General features: G+C 36.3%; 1 protein-coding gene across 1 annotated transcript in view; it reads left to right on the forward strand.

Annotated features, from left to right (window-relative positions):
- PDZD8 (PDZ domain containing 8) overlaps positions 1-26,164 on the forward strand; it is an 88,461-nt gene that overhangs the window by 11,068 nt on the left and 51,229 nt on the right. Inside the window, exon 3 of the mRNA XM_008586983.1 lies at positions 18,494-18,613. Within this exon, the coding sequence (XP_008585205.1) occupies positions 18,494-18,613 (120 nt within the window). The remainder of the gene's footprint in view (positions 1-18,493; positions 18,614-26,164) is intronic.

The raw sequence follows: 26,164 nt of genomic DNA on the forward strand, positions 1-26,164 counted from the left end.
AAATTTTTTTTTTTTTTTTTTTTTTTTTTTTTTTTTATGGCTAAGTAGTATTCCATTGTGTTTATACCACCTTTTCTTTATCCAGTCATCCAGGGAAGGACATTTAGGTTGGTTCCAACTCTTGGCTATTGGGATTGAATGGTTGTTCTATCTGTAGTTGTTTGAGAAATCTCCATACTGTTTTCCATAACAGCTGTACTAATTTACATTCCCACCAACAATGTATAAGAATTCCCCTTTCTCCACATCTTTACCAGCATTTGTTATTTTCTGTCTTTTTGATAATAGCCATTCTAACTGGTGTGAGATGATATTTCATTGTGGTTTTGATTTGCATTTCTCTGATGAGTAGTGACGTTGAGCATTTTTTCACATACCTGTTGGCCATTTGTATGTCTTCTTTTGAAAAATGTCTGTTCAGTTCCTTTGTCCATTTTTAAATTGGATTATTTGTTTGTTTTTACTATTGAGTTGTTTGAGTTCTTCATATATTCTGGATATTAATCCCTTGTCGGATGCATAGTTTGCACATATTTTCTCCCATTCTGCAGGTTGTGTTTTTGCTCTGTTGTTTCCTTTGCTGTGCAGAAGCTTTTTAGTTTGATATAACTCCATTTGTTAATTTTTGCTTTTGTTCCCTGTGCTTCTGAAGTATTATTCATAAAAGTCTTTGCCTAGACCTATGTCCTGAAGTGTTTCCCCTATGTTTTCTTATAGAAGTTTTATAGTTTCAGGTCTTACATTTAAGTCTTTAATCCATTTGAGTTGATTTTGGTATATGGTGAGATAGGGTCTAGTTTCATTCTAATGCATATGGATCTCCAATTTTCCCAGCACCATTTATTGAAGAGACTTTCCTTTCCCCAATGTATGTTCTTAGCTCCTTTATCAAAAATCAGTTGGCTGTAAGTACATAGATTTATTTTTGAATTCTCTGTTCTGTTCCATTGGTCTGTGTGTCTGTTTTTGCACCAGTACCATGCTGTTTTGATTACTGTAGCGTTGTATTATATTTTGAAGTCAGGGAGTGTAATACCTCCAGCTTTGTTCTTTTTGCTCAGGATTGCTTTGGCTATTCAGTGTCTCTTGTTCCATATAAATTTTTGAATTGTTTTTTTCTATTTCTGTGAATTATGTCATAGGTAGTTTGATGGGGATTGCATTGAATTTATAGATCACTTTGGGTAGTGTGCTCATTTTGACGATATTGATTCTTCCAATCCATGAGCATGGGATATCTTTCTGGTTTTTTGTGTCTTCTTTAATTTCTTTAATCAGTGTTTTATAGTTTTCAGTGTAGAGATCTTTCACCTCCCTGGTTAAATTTATTCCTAGGTATTTTTTGCTGTTGTCATTGCTATTGTAAATGGGATCACTTTCTGGATTTCTTTTTCTGCAGTTTTATTGTTGGTGTATAGAAATGCTACTGATTTTTGTATGTTGATTTTGTATCCTGCAACTTTACTCAATTTGTTTATCAGGTCTAGGAATTTTTTGGTAGAGTCTTTAGGTTTCTCTCTATATAAAATCATGTCATCTGCAAACAGGGACAGCTTGACTTCCTTCTTTCCAATTTGGATGCCCTTATTTCTTTCTCTTGCCTAATTGCTCTGGTCAGGACTTCTAGTACTATGTTGAACCAAAGTGGTGAGAGTGGGCATCCTTGTCTTGTTCCAGTTCTTAGAGAGAAGACTTTCAGTTTTTCCACATTCAGTATAATATTAGCTGTGGGTTTGTCATATATAGCCTTTATTAAGATACTCTCCTTCTATACCTAATTTTTTGAGTCTTTATCATACAGGGATGCTGAATTTTATCAAATTCTTTTTCTGTGTCTATTGAGATGATCATGTTTTTCTTTCATTCTGTTGATGTGCTGTATTACATTTATTGATTTGTGTATGTTGAACCATCCTTGCATCTCTGTGGTAAATTCCACTTGATCATGGTGTATAATCTTTTTGAAGTGCTGTTGGATTTGATTTGCTAGTATTTTATTGAAGATTTTTGCGTCTGTATTCATTAGGGATATTGGCCTGTAGTTTTCTTTTTTTGTTTTCTCCTTGCCTGGTTTTGGTATCATGGTAATGCTGGCCTTGTAACATGAGTTTGAAAGAATTCCATCCACATCCTACTTGTTTTAACAGGTGCATAAGATTACATTGATCAGTAGTACCGTAGGTTAACCAATTCCTTGTTTTTTTTTTTCAGTTTCTCACTAATATAAATAATGGTACCACAAACATTCTTCTACCTATATCTTTGTGTAGATGCTAGATTTTTTAAAATTTTTTTTTCCAATTTTTTGCAGATGTTCAAATAGTATTGAGGAGCATAAAGAAGTTAAAAACCTATTCTTTTCCATTTTAATTTCATCCCCCTGATATCCCCAGTATTAAGTTTGAGGTCTATACCTATCTCTGTTCTCAAACGTACATTCACAAGCCTCCTATAATAAACTGAGGAGATACCTCTCTTCCTCTTCCTTCTTTCCTCTCTCTCTCCTCACCTCCCCCCACCCCACCCTCCCAACCACACACACACACTCCCTCTCTCTCTCTGTCCTTAATGATAAAATGGGAGTATAATATAAATGTGACCGTACAAACTGGTTTGTAAGTGTAACATGGATATCCCCTCCAGGTAATTTGTGTGTATCCATTTCATTTACTGCTTTTCTCTACTCTTAGCCATTCTCTCTAGTTCTGACTTTATCTCCATCACTCTTTTTCTCACCTACTCTGTTCATGCCTCCTTGATGTTCTCATGCTCCTTGATGTTCTCATGCTTCAAGCATGCTCCCACGACTGGGCCTTCACTGTTCCTTCTTCTGGAATGTTTTTCCCACAGATAGCCAAAGAGTTCACTCCATCACTTTTCTGATCCCTCAAATATCACCTTTCACCATCCTATATATAAAGAAAGCAGGTTAGCCCTTTAAATGCTGGATTTTTTTTTTTTGGCACAAATTTTTTATTGAAGTATAATACATGTGTGTGTGTTTATGAGTGTACAGAAACTGCCCAATCCTAAGTATACAGTGATTAAATTTTCAAAGTGTACTCAGTCATGTAACTGAAGTGAACTGAATTCACTCTCTCTAAGGAATATCTGTATTTTCTGGATTTCTTAAACAGAATGTATGGAACATATTTTAACTTTTTTTTTTTTTAATGGTTAAAGGCTATCATCATAAACACACTCTCATGACATGTAACCCAATACTATTATAAAATCACTATTGAAGAGGAGTGCCTCCTCCCCCTACACACAAACACATATGCACATTCACGAACATATGCATATACGTGAGCACCTGAGCCTGTAAGTTGTGCTGCCTGAGGTCTCCATCAGTTCACCATGCTGACATCAAGGTCTGTCCAGGCACAATAGGGTCGCTATCTCCACCTTTCATTCCCACACACAAAGAAAAAAATAAACACAGATATTTGCAACCTTCTCTGAGGCTTCAGAAGCCTTGGTCTTTAACTTCTCATTCACAGAAAGGTCAATATTGATAATTGTAGATTATACTTTCCTTGGACTGAGAATAACAATAAAACTTGTTTTCATTAGTCTGATGCATAATTGCCAATTTTCATGAAATCAGCAGAATGCTTTAGAACACATTTCCCTTTATTCTCTAATCAACACATTGGATATTTATGCCCCTGAATTCTTAGTGTATTGTAGGGAGAATGGAGCTGATGATATGGTGGGTGTGATACTGAAATGTCTGGGCTTTGATTTGCATAATTTTGATTACAGAGCTAGAGAATTTCTCACTCCCCAGCATAATTAGTTCTTGTTAGTATGTACTTAAAAACAAAAATGCTGCAATTAGCATAGTAAAAATGTCCTAATTGAGTTTATTCTTTGTATTAAATACCTATTTTGTATACTTGGGTCATGAGTAAGGTATGTGCCAGTTAAACAGGTATTTGCGGCCTATGTCTAGAAGTGGTGTTTTTCCTAGGATGAACTCTATATCCTACCTGTATAATCTACAGTTATAAGGGACAATTGTTTTTTGTTGTAAAATCCTAAGTAGCAATAATGTGGAGATAACATTTCTGTTCAAGAGCTGGCTACAAGAATCTATACTTTGAAAAAAGAGTTGTATTTTGTTCTTAGATACAGCTATTTCACGCAGACATCAGTATCTACTAAATAAGGCATCTCGTGTTTGTGTTGTATGCTAATTTTTTATACTTTTTACACAATGGTCTTTCATACATACTAGATTATACTAACGTTCATTACTAAGGATGATTGAGGTTGCTGACTATACAGTCTTGCCACCTTAGTCATTTGGTCATGCAAGTAAATAATTCAAAGCTAGTAGTTCTCTGAAACTTGCTGTGGCTGAAATAAGAGCCATGCTATTATAGCTAATTTTATTTGTATGATGATTATGCTTATAATACACTGAACATCCCATTTTGTTCTCACCATTATTAAGTATAAAATTATTATTGTAAAACTTAGGACAGATGATATCTGATGCATTTCCTGAAAGGAAAAAGACCCAGCCCAAGCGCAAAAGAAACACACCAGGAGACAGGGACTCAACCAAAGTGTATTAGGCAGGCAAAATGAACAGGCAGGCTGCCCTCTCTAAAGTGGGAGCAGCCCCCGCCAGAGTCGGGCTGGGCCTTTTATATCCAGTCAGGCTGAGCTGGACTGTTCCTATTGGCTAAGGAGGAAGGGGAGGGAAGCAAGCGGGGTTTAAGCTGAGTTGGGGTTTTCCTATAGGTGGAGAGATTCGTGTGCCTGGGAAGGGGATGAGGTGGTGAAGAAGGGGTGTGATTCTCGAAAACGTGCTGTTCTAGGGACCTGAAACTCCCCGCAGCCATTTTGGGTGTTCCTCCCGTCCACCCACCGCCATCTTAGACATCAGCTAAAACATAATTGCCTAACATTTCCATATTTGGAGAAGTTATTTCTCAGTGTTTAAGTCTGAATTTTAATCAGGCCCAGAATGGCAAACTCTGCATGTTCGAAGAATTTAACTAAATTTTGGTATTAAAATATGTGTCCTTTTGTTTACTAAAGCTGGAGTGGTAGTTAGGGTAGTACAAATTGAATTCAGTTCAGATATTTTTGAGGTTAGTGAAATGTAAAGAGAAAATTCTTGACAGTCTTAGTCTGTAATTAAGCCCATGAACATAAGTATATCTAAAGTTTTTTAGCCCTTTTTAGTAAATTGCTTACTTAAAATAATAGGAAATTACCTACTTAAAATATTTGAGTAAATTACTTACTCAAAATGTTTGATCTTTTTAGTACTATGGAGTTAGGATTTGGATTCAATACTCAGATATCAATCACTAGGGGATAGGGCCGGCCCAGTGGTGCACTGCTACAGTGCGCCACTTGGGAAGCGTGGTGGCGCTCCCGCCGAGGTTTCGGATCCCACATACAGACCGGCCGCTCACTGGCTGAGCGAGGTGCGGGCACAACGCCGAGGGTTGCGATCCCGTTGCCGGGCCCGGTCCGGTACGGGCGTGACACTGAGGGTTGTGATCCGTTGCCAGTCACGAAAAAAGACAAAAAGGAAAAAAAAAATTAAAAAAAAAAAAATCACTAGGGGATATACTTTCTCTTGAAAGTAACTCAACCTCTTGCCCTGAAACAGTAGGATAAGAAGATGAGGAATTTGTATTTTATTTCTGGAATTACTCTTGATTTGTTGGTTTAGTATATCCTTGGACAAATCATACAGCTTGTTATTTTTGAGACTGAATGAAATAAAAAATGTAAAGTTTTTAAGGTTCTTAGAGGAAAGAATTATGTAAATGTAAAGTGGCATTATTTATTATTCACTTCTCTGTTATTTCTACAGGCTGCATCTTACCTTAGCAAAGGTCTAATGTAGGGATTTCTCTCCGATATGCAGATACAAATTGTTTACCTGAGAAATATTCCCATTTAATAAGTACCAACTTTAGTTAGATAATTATAAACTAAAAGATGCAAAGATACAGATAATATTAAAATTACTTCAGAAGATGTTTTGCTTTTGTTTGGATAGAGAAAGACTAGGGAAAAGCTGAACAGTTAAAATCTTAAAGTATTAACTTCCTCCTCATTCCTCTTGTTGAGATCTTTTGCTGTTTCGTATTTAATATTTGGAATAGAGTTTTTTGTCTATTTGATACATCTGACTGGCTTAAGAAGACCAGACTTCTGTATTATGTATTTCATTGTACATGTCTTTACCATGGTAGGAAGGTGATAATTTTGCCTTAAGGATGTTTTCTCTCCCCCGATCAACAAGACTTCAGAATAGATTCAATTTATTCAGTAAATGTTTAATGCCATCTTTGTCTGGGGCACAATGTACTGCAGAGAGAATTAGTGCTAAGAAGGTATAAATTAAAACAGTCCTTTCAAAGTTTGTTTTTTTAAAAAAATCTGTTAGAAACGGTGTACTTAAAGTAACAGTGGGTTACAACTTAGAATTTAAAAAGAACTGCTAACTAAGAGTTATTTCATTCTAACTCAGTGGTTTTGAAAGTGTGGTTTGGGGACTTCTTTGGATCTGAGACCTTTATGGGGGATCTACCATGTGAAACCAGTCTCTTTATATAATACAAAACTGTTATCTGCCATTCTCACTCTCATTCTCTTACAAGTGTATGGTGCAGTTTTCTAGAAGTTAAATGATATGTGATAACATCATCACCCTAACAGCTAAATGGAATGTGAGCTTGTATATTCTTATGTTTAAAAATTTTTAGTTTCTAATTGGAAAATGTTAATAGTTATAACCCACATAAATAACAACTCTTTCGGGTCTCAATAATTTTAAAAAGTGTATGTTTGTGAACTGCTGTTCTAACCTAAAGTTTATTTATTCTCATTCAGCTTTAATAAATGTTAGATATATACATTATTTTCAGTTGCTATCTAGCATTGCATGTACACCTTGGTGTTATAGGTTACACAAGGGTGAATGGATCTGTACCATTTACTATGTGATCACTGACAAGCCATTTGAATGTCCTCATCCTTAGTCTCCTCATTTGTAAAATAAGGCATGTAATACCATACATTTTTATGAGTTGTGAGAATCAAAGATGTATATGAAAGTATTATGTAATTTACAAAAGTGCTAGAAATGTATGAAATGGTAATTTTTATTTCAACAGTATGTGTTGAGGGGAGCTGGTAGAGAAGAGCCAATTTTTTAGCTTTGTGAAAGTTGGTAATTTTCACTTAATTGATCGTAGGCTACAGTAAGGGACCCTCACATTGTGGGTTGTGATGAACATAAAAAGATAAGAGATTTATCAGACATGGTCAAGAACATTGCTTTCCTGAGCAACTCATCTTATTTGGTACCTTTATCTCTGTGTTAACATCAACTCACCTTGTAGTCATCAGCTGTTTGAGTTATATTATGAGGGTATCTGCAGCTTCTCTTTCACTCTTTTGTTCAGCGTACTGTATATAGATAAAACCACTTCAGAAAATTGAGGCATTTTAGATCTCGATTATTCTGTGAAGAATTAGAAGCTTGCATAAGAGTCAGCATTTCACATTAGGTAGAGGGTATATGGATGGGTGCAAAAAAGTTTTTTTCTAACAGTATTTGTTATCGTTGTTCTTATTATTTTCATAACTATTCAGGAATGCTTTTTTTCTCCCTAAGAGTACAGAAATTAAAATCATTTCCCCAAGGATAGGCTTTGTCAGCATAGTACACACCAAGGAGTTCCATAAATAGAACAAGTATCCATGGGTTTCTTTAAGTCAGTTTCTTAATATATTCAGTTTAATATACGCTTAGTTATAAAACCTAATGACATAGAAGTAGAAAGGTGATACCTAAGGTAGGATGGCATACTGGCTATTGTTAATTTATTCTCTTCTTGCATTTGCAAACTGATATCGTTACAAAGAACACAACATTTTAAAAATCAGCTAGACTGGGGACTGAAATCATGGCCATGTGTAATCTGAATCTCATGTAAGCCTATTTGTTACCTGACAGGAGTGAGATGACATTTGAGCCTAACTGTTAAAGAGTAGTTTAGCTTTAGACATAGGGGAAATGGTATGGAAGTACATTGTAGATAGAAGAAATCACAAAGGAACAGAATCAAGATATTGTAAGATGTCTTTAGGGATTTAATGAGGAGGTCAGTTTGATAAGATTCGAGCGTAGGGAAGGAAAGAAAACCAGGATTTATTACTCCTCTAGGTGCTTCACATATATAAACTCTAATCTTTGTAGTAGTCCTGTGAGGTAGCTTATTTATTTACTTATTTATTTTTAAAGATAGAGGCTTTGTTTTTTGGTTAAAAAATATTCTTTTAAAGGAAAGGAAATGTAATTTTAGAAATCACAACACTCTGAGTAATCAATGAAAACTTGAACCAGGCCAAGGAAGAACAGAGAAAAGCAGTGGAAGAGACATTTTAACAATAAATGAATGGAGGGGAATGGGGGTAGAACCGATTGGTTGTGACAAGGGGAGGGGTAGGGGGTTAATTCCAGATTTTCAAGTGTCTATGAAATTGGTGGTGCCAGTAAGAGAAAACAGGAGAGGAGGAGCAAGTTTGAAGAAAGGGTGTTTAATTCATTTTTAGGCATCAATATTGGAAACCATGATAAAAGCAATAGGAACAAGTGATGTTGCTAAGAGAAAGTATGGAAAGAGAAAGGAAACAGGAATACGTAAACCAGGTTGTTTTAGTATTCAAAACTAACCTCTTCTAATTCTTTTTTTTTTTGGTGGGGGGGGGAGGCTGACTAGTATGGGGATTTGAATCTTCTAATTCTTTATTCTGGAAGTAGCTTTCACTTACTTACTTAGAAGTCAAGAGTATAGTTCAATGAACCACCCTTGTCTGTAGCCAGTCATTAACTTGTGGCCACTCTTGTTCATCTGTATCTCACCACACTCTCCTCCCCTGATTATTTTGAAACAAATTTCAAACATAATATCAATATGTCTGTTTCTTCAAAAAAAGAAAAGTACAGTCCCACGATTACACCTTTAAAAATTAATAATTCTTTAGCATTTAGTTTAGAATCATTTTTTAAAGTCTCCAAATCAGGAAATGTCAAGGTGTAAATCCTTATAAATAACTATTTCATAGTGTTCCCTATGGTGAACTAGCATGGATTTTTATTAGAACAGAAATCAGTTGACCTTTTAATCACATGGACTTATCCACCCCTCCCTCAAATGTTGTGGCTGATATGGATCTTTCTTGGAGAAGTAGGATGAGAAAGTTTGAGAACCATTAAATTGCACTGGCTAGGTCATTGCCATTAATATTATTTTCCACTCCTCTAGGACTCCAAGGTAGTGTTGATAGAATTACTGAACAATTTTATTGGGTCTTTTATATTTTACTCAGCATTGTAATATAAACAAAATGGAAGACACTAAATTTAAAATTTTAGGTGTTAGATATCTAACGAAAACTTAATAGAAAGCCTATGATTAACACTAGAATTGCCTTTCTGTAAACCATTAAAAGTGAGATATACTGATTTTACAGAAATTATACAGGATTTGTAATGCAAATATCCATTAGGAAATGTGTTGTAATAAAAACAGCATTGTATTTGAACTTCCTAGGCACTCATTTCATCCTTTTTTTAAAAAATAACTTTATTGAGGTATAATTGATGTAAGGTAAACCATATACATATATGAACCCTCACCTCAATCAAGATAACTAACACTTCCCATCACTCATAAGAGTTTCCTTGTGCCTCTTTGTAATCCACCCTTTCTTCCACTCTCGTCCCCAGATAGTCACTTACCTTTCTGTTGCAGTAATATTTTCTAGAATTTTATGTAAACGGAATCATACATTATATACTTTTTGTGTAGGGGGAGGGGGCCCTGGCTTCTTTCTCCCAATGATGATTTTGAGATTCATCTGTGTTGTTTTGAGTATCAGTAGTTTGTTCCTTTTTATTGTTGAGTGGTATTCCATTGTGTGATAATACTATCCATTTATCCAGTCAGGGACTGATAGCTATTTAGATTGTTTTCAGTTCTTTTCTTGTTCTTTTCACAACACCTTCCCTCCTTGACAAATCCTCATCTAACCTCTTTGCCTGAATATTTGTAGAGATAGAATGCTTGCTATGCTTTGAGACTGCTGTGTCCTTCTTGAACTAGCTCTAATCATTACAGAGTTTTCTTCCCTTTTATTGATCTCGAGACTATCAGATTTCTCACTTGGGCAAGGACCCACAAGCCCAACTAAAGTCAAGAGTACATCTAGACCTCAACATATTTTTATATTGGGCTTGTAATAAAACCTTTTTCTCTAAAGACCACGTGTTTGCAAACAGTCTGGCTGCTGCCATGTGTTGGAGATGTCACCAGCTGGCATTCAGGGTGCTTAAAGAGCAATCTTGAAGAGACATCTTACAGTAAAAATATGTTTTAAATGTTAAAAAAGATTCTCTCAGATCAAAATATGAGAAGGAGGCTTGGCTTCTCTTGTAAATGTAAAATTTAAATATATATATTAAAATTTTACTAAAATATTGAACATCTTAAACACTTTTTTCCTTTAAACTTTTATTGAAGTATAACTCACCACCTGAAAAGTATACTAATCATAAAATGTTAGCTCAGTGAATTTTTACGAAGTGACTAGATCCATGAACCCAGCATTCAAAACAAGCAGCAGGATATTACCAGCAACCAAGAAGCCCCTCATGTGCCACCCAGTCACTGCCCTCCCCTGCTTTGCCTAAAAGTAGCTGCTCTCCTGACTTCTAACACTGTTGCCTTTTTTGCGTGTGTGCCTGTTTTTGAACTTTATATAAATTGAATCTTACTGTATTCACTTTTTTTTTTTTTTTTGTCTAACTTCTTTGGCTCAACAATATGTTTGTGAGGTCTATCCACGTTGTTGCATATAGATATAGTTCATTATATTTGCTGTGGAGTATTCCACTGTATGAGTGTACCTCAGTTTTTTCATTCTACTGTTGATGGACATTTGGATAGTGTTGTTATGAATACTCTTACACATGTCTTTGGTGTAATTTGTGTACATTTCTCTTGGATATATCTAGGAGTAAGATTGCTGAGCCATAGGGTATGCATCTCTTCAGGTTTCGTAGATATTGTCACACAGATTTAAATGCAGTTGTAATAGTCTACACCAGCAGTTTCACATCCTGTCCAACAATTGGTATTACTTGTCTTTTCATTTTAGTTAATGTACACAATTTAAAAATCAGAACAGGGGATCTTATCATGAAAATCAGCAATTACCTCCCTAAAGCCTCTACTTTCCTGCCCTAAGTCACATTCTTCAGAAGCAACCATTTATAACTATTTCTGTTTTTAACAACTTTTAAGAGGCATTGATTAAGAGCATGTAATATGGAGCTAGACTGCCTAGATTATTATCTTGTCTCTGCCACTTACTAGCTATGTATCCTTAAGCAAGTTATTTAACTGTTCTGATTCTCTATTCCTTCAGCTGCAAAATGGGGTTTAATTATAGTACCTATCTCATAGAATTGTTATGGGACTTAATTAAGTTGATAAATATAATGTCTTTTACATGCTGAGTATTTAATAAATGTTAGCTATCAGATCACAGAGATTTATCTATTTATCATAGAGGTATTACCTCTGTATCGCTAAATAGTATCATACAGCTATTCTTGATTTAACAACTTTAGACATTGTCTATTACTTGACTTCCTAAGATAGATGAGGGTTTAGCTAAGTAATACCCTCCTTTTCGTTCCCTTGTGCCTTTCTCCAATATATTTTATCACTGTTTTCAATCATTCATTGAACTACATCCTTATTTTTATGTAACTGATAACAATTATGTTTTGTTCATAGTTAAGTCTTCCTCGATTGGTCTATGTATTAACATTATTATGTCTATATAAATATTTTCTATTACAGAGCTGCCTAATATGCTGGTATATTTTTCCCTCTCTATATTCCAATTTCTCCACCTTTCTGCCATGCAAAACAATATGTTCCTTGAGTCAAGTTTTGAATTCTTTTTTTATTCTGTTATCAAATTGCCTTTACCAAATTTTCAAGGTACCCCTTTCCCTTCTCGTGCCTTCTTCCTTTCCTATTTATTCCCTATTTCTTGGTCATCTCCTTCCTGGAGCTTTCATCACCTGCCCCAAACTGAAGTTTTCTCTTGGCTTGTCACACACCTGTCATCTGGGTTTAGGACATCATTGCTTTCTTGATTTGGATCTACTATTTTCTGGATTACTTTCTTCATTCTTGCTCTCTGCCCTCATTGTACAGGCGTATATCTTCATGTAGCTTAGGATGCAGTCTTCAGCAGGCTCTTTGTTCTCCCTGAACCTGTTTCCATATCTTTGTGAAATGAGGAAATGATTTGCAACCCATGTTATTGTGAGGATCAAGCACAGTAATATAGAGCGGGCTTCAAAAAGTTGATGGAAAGATTCATATTATCTTTTAATTCTATTTTTCCACGAACTTTTTGAAGTATCCTTTTATGTGAAACTGTGAGCTTCCTTGTCAGGTACCTTCACACTGGGTTTAGAGCATGTATTCCAGCAGAAAACAGGGTGGTAATCAAATTAGCTTTAGGGGCTGTAGATCTTTCTCTGGAGTTATATTTGAGTTCTGTTATGGACTGAATTGTGTCTCCACTCCTCCCCCAATACATATGTTGAAGCCCTAATCCTTAGTGTGACCATATTTGAGACAGAGCCAGTTAAGGAGATAATTAAGATTAAATGAAATTATAAGGGTAGGACCCTAATCCATCCAGTAAAAAAACAGGTGTTCTTTTAAAAAGAGGAAGCGATACAGAATATACACAGAGAGAAAAGGCCGTTAGAGGACACAGTGAGAAGACAGCCATTGCAAGCCAAGGAAAGAGACCTCACGAGAAATCAACCCTGCCTGTACCTTGATCTTGGACTTCCAGCCTTCATAACTGTGAGAAAATAAATTTCTGTTGTTTAAGCCACCCAGACTTTGGTATTCTGTTAATGAAGGCTTAACAGACTAATACAGGATCCAGTTTTGACTCTAGCATTTAGTAGGTGTAAGATTTTAAAAACTGTTTCTTCATATATAGTGTACTAACACCTACTTTGGGGGTTATATTGTATATTGTAAGGATTAAGTGAGCAAATATAAAGTGCTTTACATACCACTTGGTGTAGCAGTAATTCAATAAATGTTTGTTTTTCATAAGCATTAAAGTTGACTATAATTTGTTTTAACAGAGCTGTGTCACTTATGGTTTTGTTTATTATTTAATCAGATAATTCTAACTAAACATTTACATACCAAGGCAATGACAAGAAAATTATTTCTGGGTAGCTAGGTTGTTAGGTATTGTTTTTGTTTTTGTTTTGTTTTAAACAGCTCTATTGAAATAGAATTCATATGCCATGTAATTCACATATTTAAAGCTTACAATTTATTGGTTTTTAGTATATTCACTTATATGTGCAACTGTCCCCACAGTCAATTTTATAACATTTTATCACCTCAAAAGAAAACCCATAACCTTTAGCTATCACCCTCTTAATCCCCTGTTTACCCTCAATCCTAAACAACCACTAATGTACTTTCTGTCGCTATAGATTTTTCTATTCTGGATTCCACATGAATGGAATTGTATGATATGTGGTTTTTGTGGTTTCAGGGCCTACTGGCTGCCTCTTATTTCTTGGAATATTTTTTCAGCTCCCCTCTGTGCTCTTCTGGCACTCCCATTATGCATTTATTGATTTGCTTAATGGTGTCACCCATTTCTCTAAAGCTCAGTTCATTTTTCTTCATTCTTTTTTCTCTATTCTGTGGCTTGTATAACCTGTGTTACTCTATCTTCAAGTTCACCAATTCTTCTGCTAGTTTAAATCTATTGTTGAGGGCCCGTCTGGTGAATTTTTTATTTTAGTTATTGTACTTTTCAACTTCAGAATTTCCATTTTTTTTAATAATTCCTATCTTTTTACTGATACTGTCTGTTTAATGTGACCTTATCATAATACTTCACTTCTTTAATCATGTCTTTTTTTTCTCTCTCAACGTATTTATAATGGCAATTTTGAAGTCTTTTTCTGTTAAATCCAACATTTGGTCATTCTCACAAACAATTTGTTTCTGCACTTTTTTTCTACTGTGTTTGATATTCTGACCCCAGGATGGCTCTTCTCAGCTGTCTTATTTCCTGGTTCTCTCCTGCAAACTTAGGAGCCTACAGTTTAGGCTGTATCTTTCTTAAACCTATGAATCTCCTTCCAACTGCCTTTCATCACAACCTCCATTGTTCTTGATAGTGTCCTTAGGTTTTAGCTTCTCCATAGTCTATTGTAAATGAAGTTAGTTCTTTGGGAAAGAGATTTGGAGATACCTGTTTTTATGACCTGCCTCTCCCTCTCCCTCTCAGCAAAATATCTAAGCCAGGGCTCTGCAGCTAGGGGTGGGGAGAATGGCAAACTTCTCTCTGGGTGATACCCCACTCTGTGAGCTAAGCTCTGGGTTGTGGGTGGGAGGGTAGGGGGCAGCCTGAAGTACTCTTTGCTTGCCTATCCCACCATGGAACCACTGCATCATGAGTTGGGGCAAGGACAGTCAGGGCCCCAGTATTCTCAATGTGCAGTGCCCACGGTAGACACTTCGTTACATGAGTGGGGGCTGTATTGAAGAAGGGAGCCCCCACTCTTTACCATACATGCACAGAACGTAGTTAGCTGCAGTAACAGGCAGCTGAGGGCTGGATGAGAAATGCTGATGTCCTCCTCCTCCCAGGGAGAAACCCATCCAACTGGGAGCTGGGGAGCAAGGGAGCCCTGTGTGTAGGAGGCTGGAGTGGAGTCTCTGCCTTCCTGAGCTTATTGGGGAAAGAGAAGGAGCTGTCTTGGTTCAAAAACACAGAGCTGGCTTTCTTACCAAATGTTTTAGCTTTTCTTGAATAAGTGTTTCTTCATTTGGTGTTCACCCTTAGGACCACTTCCGGAGGCTTTAAATGTTTTGTTTCCAAATAATTTTCACCAGTTTCACTGGGGAGCAGGTCATCAGAGCTCCTCATGCTGTCACCCCAAAAGTTGGTCATCCTAGGTTGGTTTTTAAGTTTTCTACAGGAAGAAGAGAAGGTAGCTTGTTAAAGAAGGCTAGTTTTCTGCGAGCTTGGGTGAGAAAACTGACATTTTTGAGTTGATTGGTTCACAAGAGATAAAGACTAATGAATTCTGAGGGAATATAGTGTGGTGGGATGGGAAGGTAGAGGAAGAGATAGAGGTACTCTGCTTCATTGTTTGGATTCATTATGGTTTTGGGATACTTAAAAGCTTTGAGTTAAAAGTTTTGAAAACCATGTGTTCTTAAAGAATGTGAATGTGTGGATCATCTGTTTATTGGCTTGCTGAAAAAACATCTTTTTCCCACTGTTGAGTGTATTCATTTTAAATGAAATACATTTTCCTCATTTTAATACATTTTTGTGCATAAAAACTCTTGGCAAAACCCCCTAGACGTTAATAAATTGAAATTAGACTTTATAGACTTAATCACACTCCTATGAAAACCTTTTTATTAAATTTCAACTTTATACTTGTTGGGAAAATATAGGAAAATGGTCAGGGCCCCTCAGATGTTCAGAATCTTGCCAAGCATTTGCTGTGAATGGGTTGTGTGTGGGCGGAGTTGGTGCGCGCCTGCGCGGTGCTGCGATTTGGCTGGCGTTTTACTGCCCCCTGCGGCCACAGCACAAGCGGGCATGCTTTCCAACCTATGGCTTCCAAGGACCTGTTTGCCAGTTACCTCACTCATAGACCTGCGTGTGAGTGGTCTGATGACCCAGCCTGGCATGTGAAAGGTTTGTGACCCAGTCTGTGACCGGGCTTGAGGGGTCTGTGAGCTCCAGACCCCATCCTAGCTCGACAGTCGACCCATTAGGTGCAGGATTACTGGCAGATAAAAGAGCTCCACAATTGGTGACGTCGGAAGGATTCCAACATTAGGCTAGCAGGACAATACTTGACAAAAGAAAGTTGTTCTTAGAGCAGCTGTGATTTAAATAACTTGGATTATTAAATTTAAAGTCTCTAGTGTATATAATCATATTTGTAATGTTTTACCAAGCAACAGAGTTATATGTTCTTCAGGGGCCTTAAGACCTACATGTTAAAAGCACTCAGCTACAACATTGTATTAACATAGAAAATCTAGTTCCTACCTTTTTTCCCCTCCAAGAATGTGGTGCCAGTCTGTCTGAATCAAATGACTTCAAATGCAAATTAGCATAGTAGTTGGGAGAAACTGAAGGTGCTTTCTGCTTTTCATACTAGTTCAGCAACAAGAAAGGCACTGTGTACCTGCTTATGTTTCCTTAAGGTAATTTTTTTAAAGGAAAAAACCTTTAATCCTGTTTACTGGGGAATCATAAACCAGCATTTTTTTTCTCTGTCAGTATAAACTGTAGTGGGCTGTTGATATTTTCTAAGTTTATTTCATTGTTAGTACTGGGTTTTTATAAATCAGCTCAACACATACTCGAGTCCTAATAGTGTTTGAAGCAACCTCTCAGGTATGTGAGGGATGCAGAGAATTGTGAGACTTGGTCATGTCTGAGACTTCAAGGCATAAGTGCACAGCAATTTAAATGACTGCAAAATAAAGAGAGTGAAACCCAGTATATGTGGTCTGCTATGATCTAGGACCTAAAGCTGGGTATGGAAGGAGTGTAGAATTTGTACAGGCTTTTAGGAGTAGGGAAAACTTTCAGTTGGTATGAAAGGCCTGAAAGCTGGAATAGCATAGTGTCTTCTGAATACATGAGGTGACTTCCTAGATTGGAAAATTTATATTAAGGGAATATACGATTGGAAAGATTAATCATGGTGGGCTTTGAATGTGAAACCAAGAACTTTTGACTGTCTCTTTTTTGGTGATTTCAGTGGGAAGCCATTAAAACTTTTTGAGCAGGCAGATGTCATGGCCAGTGACAGTGTGTAGGGTGTAGGGGCAAAAAGGTGTAATCTCTTTCCTTACCCATCATAAAGGTCACGGTTAACACTCCTATAACAAAAGACAGGTTAACAAGAGAAAAGCATAACAAATTTATTTAATCAAAGTTTTACATGACACAGGAGCCTGCAGAAATGAAGACCAGAGACCAAGGGAAAATTGTCTATTTTTATGCTTAGGTTTGTTTGATGAAGAATGGATAGCCGTGTAGATATGTGATTGGACAAAAGGGAATGATCTAATGGTAATAAACTGAGGCAGGAAAACCTACCAAGGCCTGACTGTTTAGATTCTTCTTGGCTGTTCCATGTAGCTTTCCTTCCTCTCAGGTATGGGGCAAGACCCCTCTGAAATGAGAGTCTTAGTGACCTACTATCTGACAATGTAGGTAAGAAATTTTCTTTATGGCCAGAACCTGGCCATATTTCTAGGTTTTATGGCTGGATTTGAGGGAGAGGGGTTCTAGTTTCTATAACCTTGGTGAAAAAATAGGGGTGGGAGACAAGGCGGATAGGATAATGTCAGAAAGAGACTTTGCTTCTGAGGCCTTCAAATGTCCTTCAGTTCAAAGTACTAAGCATGCCAAAATGCCAGTCTTTGGGTTATCATTTTCTGAGCCCCAACAATGTGAACTGAAAACTGTAGGGCCTTAAGCCCAATCTTCTCTCATTTTCTTTGTCCTTTGCTTTAATGGAGGAGTATGAGGTATGTTTCAAATTAAAATTTTTTTAAGGCCGACAATTTATAACTCAGCACATCTTCTCCATAAAAACAAGGGTATGAATGTTGAGCATATAAATGTGTGAATAACTCAGAGGTAACTGAGGTGTTATGTGGTTTGGTCTTTGATAGAATCAGACTAGCTTGAATTCTGGTTTTGCCACACTCAACTGTGTAAAATTGAACAGATTCCTTAACCTTTCTAAGCCTCACTCTTTTCATTTGGAGAGGGGAGTTAGTAATATCGCCCTCTCAGGGTCGTTAACATTAAAGAAGATAATGCATAGAAAGCAATTAGCACACTACCTGGCAAACAGTAAACGTCTCTGATGAATACTTTTGCCACATTAATTGTTGTTAATATTATTGTTATTATCATCATCATGTGCTAGTCACTATTATAGTGTTTCAGTGGAACAACGCGTTCTGAATTTTTATCTTGTACCGTAGGAACACTCTTTTCCATCTTGTCCACGAAGACTCTCTCTCCTGCCCCACCTAAACTTTAGGGCCTACTGGCTACCTCTAGGTTTTCTTTTTCTTTGTTCTAAGTGTCCTGCCTTGTCTATGAGGGCATGCCACAAAACCAAGACTCCTGGGTGCCACAGAGAAAGCACCACTTGCTGCCAGTTATGGGGGAGTGTGGTAAGCTTTGGTTTTATAGAACACATGCAGTATTGGGTGTTTATTTTGTTTTGTGTTGTTTTCATACAGGTAGGTTTTGTTATGCTTTGAACTGTGATGTTTATTATTCAGAAATTTAGACTTATCTTTACTTTTGTCAGGTTTAAGCCGTTTTTTCCATACCAAACCTTGCAAGGATTTGAAGATGAAGAGCATATCCATATACAACAATGGGCACTTACTGAAGGCCGTCTTAAAGTTACCTTGTTAGAATGTAGCAGGTATGTTCTTTTTTGTCATTCCTACATTATGGAAAAGAAAGCACGGTGAAAATTTGTGTTTATTCTCCTTTTGTGTTATTTATGTTGTATTATTTACCTGTAAATTCTCTAATTGTAAATTTAATTTCATGAAAGTAGTCGTTTCCAACTTACAAAAAATCTAAACCGTATTTTAGAAAGTACTCTACTTGGTGGCGGGGAAGGGAGACTATTCTGTAATAATTCCCAAACTTTTTAGATGCGTAATGCTCTGTTGGCATATTTTTAATTCACTGTACCTATTAGAGAGCATTTTCTAGCATAGCAGTTTGAGAATTGTTTGTGATAACTGGAAATGCCCAGCAAAGTTACAAAATCAGATTTTGAACCTTGCGGTTTCTTAACATTTTAGAACTGGAAGGGATCGCAGAATAATCTTGCTACCTCCTCACAAGGGTACTTCAAAAAGTTCATGGAAAAATAGAATTAAAAGATAATATGAATTTTTCCATGAATTTTTTTGAAGCACCTGGTATTTTACTTTGCCAGCCGCACAGTACAAGCTATGTTCATATCCTGCTTGAACTACTCTACACTAGCCTTCTTACTTATCTCCTAACACTCTGGTTCCGAGTATAACAGCCAGAATGATCTTTCCTAAATGCAAATCTAATTTTCACTCTTCTACTTTACCCTTTAGCTTCCGCATTGCTCTTAAAATGTGGATCCAAATCTTCACTGTGACCTACAAGTCCCTCTTATATCTCTGGCTTCTTTCTCACCATCCTCAGCCTGGCCCCTCATTCATATTGCTTTAGCTATGTGGGCCCTAGGGGAAGGGGCTGGCAAATTTTTCTCTAAAAGGTCAGGAAGTAAATTTTTTACTCTCTATAATTCACAGTCTCTGTTGCGATTACACAACTCTTGCCTTGTAGTGTGAAAGCAGTCATAGACAATATGTAAATGAATGGACTTGGCTGCGTGCTAGTAAAACTTTATATATAAATTTCATAATTTTCATGTCCTGAAATATTGTTCTTTTGATTTTTTTTTTCAACCATTTAAAAACATGAAAACCACTGTGCACTAGTCAAGCTTCTCCAGAGAGACAAAACCAATAGGATATGTATATAAGTATATGAGAGGAGGGGATTTATTAGGGGAATTGGCTCACACAACTGAGAAGGCTGAGAAGTCCCACAACAGGCCATCTGCAAACTGGATTCCAGTTAGTGTGACTCAGTCTGAGTCTGGAATCCTCAGAACCGGGGAAGCCAATGGTTTGATTCTCATATCAAGGCCAAAGGCCTGAGAGCCAAGGGTTGCACTGGTGTAAGTCCTGGAACCCAAAGCCTGGGGAGTCTCGAGTTCAGATGTCCATGGACAAGAGAGAAGGATATATCCCAGCTCCAGCAGATAGAGCAAGCGATTCACCTTTTGCTCCATTTTTGTTCTCTCTGGGCCTCTAGCTGACTTGATGATGCCCATCTATATTGAGGGTGGAACTTTTCCACCCCTTCCACTCAGGTTTCCATGCTAATCTCTTCTGAAAACACCCTCATAGACACACCCAAAAATAATGCTTTACCAGGTTTCTACGTATTCCTTAATCTAGTCAGGTTGACACCTAAAATTAACCATCACACACTGGTAACCCACAGGCCATACAAAACTGGATTTGAACCATAGGCTGTAGTTTGCTACTCCCTGCTTAGATATTTTAAAGTACCAAGACCCTTGTGTTGACTCTTTGCTATTTTCCTGGCCTACCCCATTCTCTCCTCCTTGAAACCAACCTTTCTTGGTTCAGCTCAAAAGCTACCTCCTTAATGTCCCTCCTGATCATTCCAAGTACAATTATACTGTCCTTATGCTACATTTCTGTGACACTTGTTTGTACTGCTTATTTTGTACTTATCACTTTTTAAATCCTGGGGTGACTCAGGATTGTACATTATTATGTGAGGAAGTCTGGTTGACAAGGAATTCTTTATTTTATCACACACACAAAAAAAGACTATGCTGTATATTTTGTAAAAGGAACTACAGTGTACAGTAAATAGGTATAATAGGAATTATGCTAGGTATTTAGAAAAAATTAATTCTTTTGCCTTAGTGTTACTGGTGGATTGTGGATTGATTATATGTATGTTAGCTTGTGGCTAACCACTAGCTTTGGTGTTACCTTTGCTCACCATTCTCTTTACCTGTGGTCACTTAAAGCCTTGCTGCAGTAATGAAAGATTGCATAAGGCATTGAGAAAGTATGGTCAGACATTATTTAGGTCATGTTGAATTGACCTAAGTGATACAAAGAAAAGCATTAGAATTTGTGACATACTTGCAACCTGCTTTTTATTTTAATAAGGAACTGTATAATAAATCTCTGGAAGTATACATAAGGAACCAATAAAAGTTCTTATGAGGATAAAGAGGGAGGGGAACTGGGTTGATGATGATGGACAAAGTCAAGGTGACAGCCAAACTATTCACTACAAACTCTTTTATATAGTTTGAATTTTGTGACTGTATCACCTGGTCAAAAATAAAGACCAGTATTTTTAGAGAGTATATAGTCGAGTTTAAGTAGAAAACCATCCCTTTTATCAGTCTGTTTTTAGGTTAGTCCTGTTGGCTTGGGTTATATATATATCGGACACCTCTCCCCCGGCCACAACTGAATATTGGGAACCAGGTATACTATCTAAAAAGCTTTCCAGGTACTATCTTTAAAAACCCAAACATGTAAAAGTTACTCAGTGTTGTGGCACGATGTTTTTGTTCACATAGTTTAAGGATTACTTAAAAGTATTTATAAAGGAGAGGATAAATTACTATTCTCAACTCATCCCTTCTTTTTTATCCTTATATCGAAGTCTCAACATTCTTTCCATATTCTCATTAAAATCATATTTACATTATTGTTTTTCTTGTAAACTTTTAACATAAAAATAGAATTCTCAGTTCAGATAGATCCCAAGTTTGTAGGATTAAAACTAAAGGGGAACTATTAATGTAACCTAAGCATTTTTATTTCAATGGTTATTCTAGTTTTGAATATAAGTTCATCTTGTGTGGTTTATTGTAATCTCTGAAGCAGAAAGAGACACTAGAGAAAATAGGAGCACAAATAACAAGTACCCCCTTTTTTGGAGGAAGGACCAAAAACTGCTATCATTTCACATAAAATAGAAATAATATAGATTTTGAGTTATAGAAAGCACTGAGTTCACATCCTATCCTTGTGCCTTTACGATTGTATCATTAGGCAAGTTACACATCTGTTAAATGGGCAAGGGTTCTACCTTGTTGGTACAGTAGTTGTGATCAGAGATAGGTAACTAAACCGCAGTGTCTACCACATGGTAAGCCTGCAGTAGATGTAGCTTCTATTATTATGTCTTAATATAATCATTACAGTACTTATTAAGAAAAAAGTCTCTTAACAAAACTGTGTTCTGTTTTGTGTATTTTGTTGTGAGAATTGGAATTTGAATTTTATTAAGTTAAAAGGGTCTCATACTGTAAAGGGAGGTTCTTTTCTAATTATCTGAAATACAGTTTTGAATTTTCCTAGCAACAACTTTGGGATGGAAAGGCAATATTATTTGTAAAAATTGGTTCTAACAATTTGCTTTTGTTGAGTATTTAAAGAAAGCAGTCATTCTGAACAGCTGTGTGTTTTTTTTTAATTGACTAAAGCTGACTTTTTTAACCACAGGTGAGCTATTAAGAGGCTAAATTATTTCACATTAGTGTGCAGTCATTTTATTAAGATGATTATTTTTTAACTTCTAATTTATAGTCCATCTTCTATCTTAAAGGATTTGAGGTATTTTGCAAAGAAAACATATACCCATGTGTAGTTAAATAGAAGATAAACTACATCAAAAACAACCATACAAAGCAGAGAAGATCAATTGTTTGGCAGCCAAATTAACAAAGTGAACTTGATGGATGACTGTATTCGTCCATTTTGTGTTGCTATAACAGAAATACCTGAGACTGGGTAGCTTATAAAGAACAGAGGTTTATTTGGCTTACGATTCTGGGACAGCTTCATTTGGCACGGGCCTCAGGCTACTTCTACTCATGGTGGAAAGTGACAGGCAGCTGGTGGGTACAAGCAGATCACATGGTGAGAAGAAGCAAAGGTGGGCAGGTGCCAGAGTCTACTAAACAACCAGCTCTCGTGGGAACTAATAGAGCGAGCTCTCACTCAGGACCCGCACACCCAGGGAGAGCATTAATCCATTCATGAGGGATCTGCCTGCATGACTCAATCAATTTCCAACACTGCCACGCTGGGGATCAAATTTCCACATGAGTTTTGGAGGGGGCAACACATCCAAACTCCATCTTTCTTTAATTTATTTTTATTTTTAAAATTATTTTTTAATTGACAAAAATTATATATATTTATCATGTACAACATGATGTTTTGAAATATGTATATATTGTGGAATGGCTAAATCAAGCTAATTAACATATGCATTACCTTGTATACAATTAGTTCATATTTTCTGATAAACTGTGCATGTTCTTGAGTAGAAAAATTCTGGCATCACGTTCTAAGAGGGATTTGTCCCTTTAGATCTTTAAGTAAAAGACATTGAATCACATAATATATATACTTTGGGGAACTGATTTTATCAACCAGTTACATTTTTAAAGACAGATGAAGATACAGTTAGTGAAGGTGAGAACTATAAAGATATGTTGTGTGAGTACTGTACTCCAATGCAATTTATTTAGGATAGCCTGTACGCATTATAAGTAGAAAAAGATTCTAATTAAGATCAGTTCTTCACTGAGTCAGACTGTTCTAAAACCTGTATTTTCTTAGCAACTTCTAGGGTGTTGTTTTGTTTTACTGGATTCCTAACATACATCTTTTAAAAAAAATTTAACAGAAAACCAAAGGAGTTGACATTCCACTTTATTACCAAGAGTCCTCCAGTATTCTCCATTTATCTATTATTTGGCATGGCCTCATGGTTTCCTGTTTTTCTCAATGGTTATAATTCTTTACTGTCTTTAATTATTTTGGTGTCTACATTGTCCCAGATTATGCTGGTAGGAGCCCTTTCAGGCTGGCTCCTGTGTGCGTGTGACATGACCCCTTCATTTTTTCTTTTTTTTTTTTTTGGAGGACTGCATTACTTTCTGGTATAACAAGCTATTCCAGGTTTATCTTATATCTTTCCTGCCACAGTCCTAGAATTTGCTATTTTTCTAAAGAGCCGTGGTTTCTTTTAGTAGAGAATGGTATTAGAAAGCAGGATCTGGGTGTTGGGTGTGTTCATTGCTACTTTATATATTCATAGGCCCCTTCAGTAGAGTTAAGAAATACATTTATTTATATATACTTATACACATATTCATGTATGCACACATACACCTACGTAATTTAGAAATCAGGAGTTCACCTGATACCTCCAATTCCAGTCTATCCTCATGGGGTTGTTTCTTGCTTTGTTTCTTCCCCCATTTTGTATTTCATGGTTCCCAACATCAGCACGTTTATTCATTTGCTCAGTCCCATAATATATCTCAAATAGTCACAGACTTTCTTCATCCATACAAGTAAAAAAACATACTACAAGGTGTTTAGGATTAATTTGCAATTTTCCCCAACCCTACCCAAGACTGAGGACATATGGTCAAGTACTGTGTTCATAAATTTTATTAATTTTTCCCCTTTGTTGTGATTATGTTCATTTGAAATACAACTGGGTTTACTCATTTCCATTTCCTTTCAGTTTTAGTCTCCCCCACCCCGCCTTTCCATCCTTACTGATTTTTGGTTTTGAATATGTAGAATATTAATATGCTTCCAAAACTCAAAGCTATACGAAAAGATGCAGACAGTTCTCACTTTGTATGGCAGTGTGTTAACCAAAACTGTATATATCAGAATGGTACAAAGTAGGGTCACAATTCTAATATACATGAGCTTCAGTTAACACAGGGTGAGGACTGCCTGTGCTGTCATTCAGATCTGTATCTTTACTGATTTTTTTTTTTTTTTGTCAATTACTGAATGAAATGCGTTTAAATCTTTTTTTTTTTTTTTTAAAGATGACCGGTAAGGGGATCTTAACCCTCGACTTGGTGTTGTCAGCACCACGCTCAGCCAGTGAGCAGACCAGCCATCCCTATATGGGATCCAAACCCGCGGCCTTGGTGTTATCAGCACCGCACTCTCCCGAGTGAGCCACGGGCCGGCCCCTAAATGCGTTTAAATCTTCAACCATGACTATGAATTTGTCTCATTCATGTTGTTTGATTATTAGGTGCATATTTATTTTTAATATACAGTATTGACCCTTTTATCATTATGAAGGAATCCTCTTTGTCTCTTAGTCTTGGTATTTATTTTGTCTGATGGTCATATAGCCACTACAGCTTTCATATGTTTATTGTTTTCATGGTAATATATTTTTTACAGCTTTTTACTCTCTATTTGTGTCTTTGTATTTAAAGTGTATCTTTTGTATATTACAGATAGTTGGGTTTTGCTTTTATGTGGCCTGACAATCTCTGTCTTTTCATTGGTTATTTAGTTTATTTACCTTTAATGTGACTATTGACATGGTTGTATTTATGTCTGTCATTTTAAGGTTTGTGTTTTGTCTCATCTGTTTTTGCTCCTCTGTCCCTTCTTCCTGTCCTTCCCATTTTTTTAATAAAATATTTTTAAGAATTCCATTTTAATTTCTCTATTGGATTTCTGACTACATAGTTTTGCTATGTCTACACTCATGTGTGTGCATGTGTGTGTGTGTGTGTGGTTGTTCTCGGAATTATAGTGTCTTCAATGGATTCTAATCTCCCCAGAATTAATGTTACATTACTCCAAGTAAACTATAGTAACCCCACAATAGTATATTCCCATTTTTGCTGTCATCGTTGATGGTTTTGTCATATATATCACATTTATGTAGGTTATTAACCCATCAGTAGTGTTATTTTTGCTTAAACTGTCATTTGTCTTTTAAAGGAGTTAAAAGAAGAAAAACCATAGTTGTGGTGTGATTACATTTGCTATATATTTACCATCTCTGTTACTCTTGATTTCTTCCTGTGTATCAAAGTTGTCATCTGGTATTTCTTCCCTTCAACCCAAAGAATTTCCTTTAGCATTTCTTCTTATGTAGGTCTTCTGGCAACAGATTCTCCCAGTTTTTGTTTACTTGGAATTTTCTTTATTTTCCTTCCATTTTTGAAAGACAGTTTTTCTAATATAAAAGTCTAGGTTACATTTATTTTCCTTCAGCACATTGGCTTTGCCAATCCCATATTTTGATGAGAAGTCAGCAGTTAATCTTATTTCTCCTCCATTTATACTGTGTCATTTTTCTCTGGCTGCTTTGCACATTTTCATTTTATCTTTGATTTTCAATACTTTGACTATGTTTAGGGGTGATTTTCTTTGTGTTTTTCTGTTTCCACTTCAGTTAGCTTCTTGAATCTATGAATTAATGTTTTCAAATTTAGGAAAAATGGGGCCATTATATCTTCAAATTTTTTCTCCCCCCCCCCTTTTTAACCTCTCTTTATGAGATTCTA

Source organism: Galeopterus variegatus, unplaced genomic scaffold, assembly GCF_000696425.1.
Source record: "Galeopterus variegatus unplaced genomic scaffold, G_variegatus-3.0.2 Scaffold4198, whole genome shotgun sequence".
In the NCBI taxonomy this organism is placed as follows: Eukaryota; Metazoa; Chordata; class Mammalia; order Dermoptera; family Cynocephalidae; genus Galeopterus; species Galeopterus variegatus.